Below are 4,753 nucleotides of genomic sequence, written 5' to 3'. Positions count from 1 at the left end.
GATCCGATGAGAAGAGCCGCCGGGGATCGGCCGCCCTCGAGCCCGCCCCTCGTCGCCGCCCGGGATCACCCTCCACACGAGCCGGTGGTCAGTGTTTGTTTTGTGCTTTGTGTCGAGTGTTATGCCTAGTTGATTGACGCGGCGTGCGATTCTTAACCATGTAGATGGAATTGAGGTCGTGCGAGAACTTCTTGCTCTCTGATTCGTCTGATTCAGACGACTCGAATGTTGAGACGATGCTTGCGACCTTTCGGCAGCAGACATTAGTGATGGCACTTGCCGTGAAGGAGTACGAAGACGAGAACCGGAAGAGGCGGCGAGGATCGACCGTCGGGCATCTTTGCATTCCTCGGAATTGCCATCTCGGGAACGAGATGTTGATGCAAGACTACTTCGCGGAGAATCCAACATATCCACCGCACCTCTTCCGGAGAAGGTACCGAATGCGCTGATCCCTCTTTGTGAAAATTTTTCAAGCTTGCGAGGCAAATTGTCGATATTTTACTCAAAGAAGAAATGTTGCGGGCTTAAATGGATTTAGTGCATATCAAAAAATCTCCGCAGCTATGCGGGTGATTGCATATGGCGAGTGATTGCATTATTTAGTTTCCTTCGGTGCTTTGAATAATTATTTGTAATATGGATGATTGTTGTATTCTGTAGGTATTGAATAATTATTTAGTTTGCTTCTAGGATTTGAATAATTATTTTGTAGTGTGGATGTTTGTTTTATTTTTGTGGTGTGGTATTGATATTTATGGACCGGCGGGATGCGGGATGCAGCGGCGCAAGAGCAGACCCCGCAAAGCCGACCCGTAAAAAAGTATATTCCGTGAATATCCTTTTATACGGGTCCGTTTGGGGGTATGCCTCTGCGGTCGTCCGTGCCGGCCCGCAAAGCTGTTTTTCTGTGAACTGCAAACGTGTTTTGCAGGCCGGCGGGATGCGGGCCAGGGTCTGCTAGAGATGCTCTAACTCTTCGTCCTCCATGCCTCCCGAAGAGGTGAGAGCCCCTCCGAGATTGGATCTCTCTTGTCTCTATTTATCTATTTTTGGGTACTGTATCTGTGGCTGAGCACCGTTTCTTAAAATTCCGAAGATTCGTAATTCTGATTGGGCTTAAACTTTTAGGGATTTTTTCCCATTAAATTAGCTTTCTTCTGGCGAAAGAAGGGCTCCAACCAACCTCCACAACCCCCACGCAGATGTGCCCTAGGCCACGCCTATAGGCCGCGTGGTTCCCTCGGACACCGCCTTAGGATGATTCCTTCGCCCAAAAATCTGATATATTCCATCAAAATTTCACACACACAAAATGAACTCATTCCAGCTCTGTGAGTTTTTGACTTAAATTCCAAAAAAGACAATAGAAAATAGGAACTGGATTAATAGGTTAGTTCAAATAAATATTGTGCCAAAAACATAAATAAATGGTATAAATAGATATAAATAAGGAATGAATACTTCATAAATTACAGATACGTTTGAGACATATCACTCTTGCAGAATCCTCCTTACATTTTACAACAAAATATTGATTCTATATGAGGGCCTCAAGCCAAGTTTCAAGTTTTTCAGACTTCATTATATTTTCAGGAATTAAAATAGCAACAATTTCCATGTTCGGAGATGTGTCTTGGCACCCTGATGTGGAATTCCATTGCTTTCTTGGATAATTCCTCAATTATACTAAAGATTACAACTAGGATTTTCAACCCAGTGTTTCAAAACAAAATCATGCAATTGCAACTGCAATTTCAAACCAAAATCATGCAACTGCCATTCAAATTTGACTTGTATGCACTAAATATCTAGAAATGAAGGTAATGATTTAAATGTAGCAAACAGGCCCTGAAAATTGCTAAGTTTGACATTTATAATGTAATGGTCTATCTTGGGTGTAGAAAAATTAGAAGCTCAACTGATGAGGAAACCGCAACTTTTCCTTAAAATCCGACTCGTTCCCCTTCGGAACCTAGATTCTACCTCGGAGATGGTCCGGTTTCTAAGCAATGTACATAACGACTTTTGCAAAACCTTCTCAAGTTTTTACTGCAACATATTTATACCATATGAGGGTGCAATGCTAAGTTTCATGTTTTTTAGAATTTTTGAACATTTAATTAAATTACGTAAAACCAATCAGCTTCATTTTCGTGTTCAAGTCTAGGCACCCATATATTTTGTTTTTTTTTCTTTTCTAGGATAAGGCCTAAACATGGAGTAAAGAATACAAATAGGATTCCTCGCAGAAAAAGTACGCAAATAGGAATTTGCAGCTCATTTTTTTTCCTTTTTCATGCACTTGCAACTCAGATTTGAATTGTATGCATGAAATGCCTAAAAATGCACTAAATGACTACAAAAGGAAATAGTGACGGGGAAAGAAAATAAAAGAGAGAAAACAAATAATGTAAAAGGAATAGAGCATAAATGCAAAAAGAAAATGAAACAAAAAAAGTGAGGAGAAAAGGGGGGAAATCTGTTTGCCCGGTGCCACATGGGAAAAACTCGGCAAAGCATGTGTTTGTGGAGTGTCACATGGCGGGAACTCGGCAAACATGTGATTTGCCAAGTGGCGTCCTTTTGCTAGTGTTTTCTTCATGGGACTTGACTGGTCGTGTTTGCCTAGTATCCGAAGAAATGTACTCGGCAAACAACCCGTGACTAGGAAAAGTTCAATAGTGAATTTAGTATATATAAAAAAATCCAACCATGACCATCGACAAAAGAAAGCTGGACATGGTTAGCAAAACTGTACGTGAGAGTACCTACTTTCTTGCAAACATACTAGTATTTGCAATGTCTCCAATCAGGTCTTGAGGTTATAACGTGGGGCCTGATCTTAGGGCATGACGATGGTCTGACTTTGTCTGCGACCAACAACTTGACTTGTGCACCCCCAAATGATTAGCGGATGCTCTGCGATCACCGCCAAGGTGTGATTTTATATATAGTCGTATGTACGCGCGTAAACCGGCCGGTGCCTGTATTCCTCCATGATTCCCTCCGTAGCCATGTTACCTTGGAGCCCTAAACACGCCATACGCGTAGCCGTCTCGTCGGATGCAACTGCAAGTCTGCAACTCGTCGTTCCCACCTCATTTTGCCCATTGGCCTGCCTATAAATGCCCTGGCAATGACATCCCGTCCAGCCATCACAAGATCACAACACAAACAAACAAACAAACAAAAAGGAGTAGTACGACTGTCTAGTGCCAATATGGCTGGCGTCTCCACCAACGACATTGCCATTGTGCTTGTGGCACTTCTCTCCGTGCTCGTCACGTCCGTCTGTTCTGCGGCCAACTACGACACCTCCGCCGCTAGATCCTACAACTCCGGCTGGCTCCCCGCGAAGGCCACCTGGTACGGTGCGCCCACCGGCGCCGGACCCAACGACAACGGTACGCCCATATATACAAATTTGCATGCATCACGTTCGCAGTGCCAACTTACATAGTAATAATGCTGTTCTCCTCCATTTGGATTTGCAGGCGGTGCTTGCGGCTTCAAGAACGTCAACCAGTACCCTTTCTCCTCCATGACGTCCTGCGGCAACGAGCCTCTGTTCGACGGTGGCGCAGGCTGCGGCAGCTGCTATGAGGTACGTACTATACTGCATTACTTATCTGACACCCGACAGTGTCAGTTAAATTAGTTGGTCAAATCCAAACCTACCACGTGCATGCAAAGTATGCATCGTTGACCTGTACGTGTTTCATCCAGATCCGATGTGTCGCCGCCAACAACCCTTCCTGCTCCGGCCAGCCGAGGAGGGTGGTCATCACCGACATGAACTACTACCCCGTGGCCAGGTACCACTTCGACCTCAGTGGCACGGCGTTCGGGGCCATGGCCAAGAACGGCCTCAACGACAAGCTCCGCCACGCCGGCATCATCGACATGCAGTTCAGGAGGGTGCGATGCAACTTCCCGGGCATGAAGGTCACCTTCCACGTCCAGCGTGGCTCCAACCCCAACTACCTCGCGGTGCTCGTGGAGTACGCCAACGTCGACGGCACCGTGGTCCGCATGGAGCTGATGCAGACCAGGAACGGCCGCCCCACGGGGTCCTGGGAGCCGATGCGCCGCTCCTGGGGATCCATCTGGCGGATGGACACCAGCCGCCCGCTGCAGGGGCCCTTCTCCATGCGCATCACCAGCGACTCCGGGAAGACGCTGGTGGCCAACAATGTCATCCCGGCCTACTGGCGGCCGGACAAAGCCTACGGGTCCAACGTCCAGTTCTATTGATTTTGGCTCAATCAATTAGGTGCTTCTCCGATGGATTCCGGTCGAATTGGTGCTCCCGGATTTCTCTTCTCACCAAACGCTACCTATTGTTCATTGTGAGTGATAAGAACTTGTATAATGCAAAGTCTTTAGCAAGGTATATTTGTAAAAAAGGAACCAGTGATTTCTTAAGCATCAGTGTTTATTTGTATTGTAGCACATAAGCTTACTTAGACACCACTGTTATCCGAAAAAGAATCGGGCTTAAGGAAAACCAGTTTGTATTTGCAAGCTCCTCTACATGTGGTCCAGATATTGCTAGCTAACTGGATGATCAACATTGTCTCGCCAATGCATGTTGCCGGGCTCTTTTCTAGCTCACTACCCCGTGGATTAGAGCTGCGCAAGACCGAGTAGTATGTCGGTTTTCTACCTTTGTTTCTATTTTTTTTTCTCTTTTTGTTTTTTATTTATTTTTATTTCTTTTCTAAAATTACATGAATACTATTTTTAAATC

The 4,753-nt window shown here is 45.5% G+C and overlaps 1 protein-coding gene across 1 annotated transcript; it reads left to right on the top strand.

Annotated features, from left to right (window-relative positions):
- The first annotated feature begins 3,173 nt into the window (after positions 1-3,173).
- On the top strand, positions 3,174-4,428 carry LOC119318829 (expansin-B2-like). Its single transcript, XM_037593407.1, has 3 exons — positions 3,174-3,407; positions 3,498-3,607; positions 3,730-4,428. The coding sequence occupies exons 1-3, from the start codon at positions 3,224-3,226 to the stop codon at positions 4,255-4,257; spliced, it is 822 nt and encodes a 273-aa protein (XP_037449304.1). The 5' UTR covers positions 3,174-3,223; the 3' UTR covers positions 4,258-4,428.
- Positions 4,429-4,753: the final 325 nt, after the last annotated feature.

This window comes from Triticum dicoccoides, chromosome 6A (genome assembly GCF_002162155.2).
Source record: "Triticum dicoccoides isolate Atlit2015 ecotype Zavitan chromosome 6A, WEW_v2.0, whole genome shotgun sequence".
NCBI lineage: Eukaryota > Viridiplantae > Streptophyta > Magnoliopsida > Poales > Poaceae > Triticum > Triticum dicoccoides.
Note: the sequence above shows the minus strand (reverse complement) of the source record. Positions and strands in the feature narration are given on the sequence as shown.

Excerpts from the sequence above, each read along its gene's own strand:
- LOC119318829 (XM_037593407.1), top strand. The coding sequence starts at position 3,224 with ATGGCTGGCGTCTCCACCAACGACATTGCCATTGTGCTTGTGGCACTT. Across the intron at positions 3,408-3,497 it reads CGCCGGACCCAACGACAACG|GCGGTGCTTGCGGCTTCAAG; the intron begins GTACGCCCATAT and ends TTGGATTTGCAG. Across the intron at positions 3,608-3,729 it reads GCTGCGGCAGCTGCTATGAG|ATCCGATGTGTCGCCGCCAA; the intron begins GTACGTACTATA and ends TGTTTCATCCAG.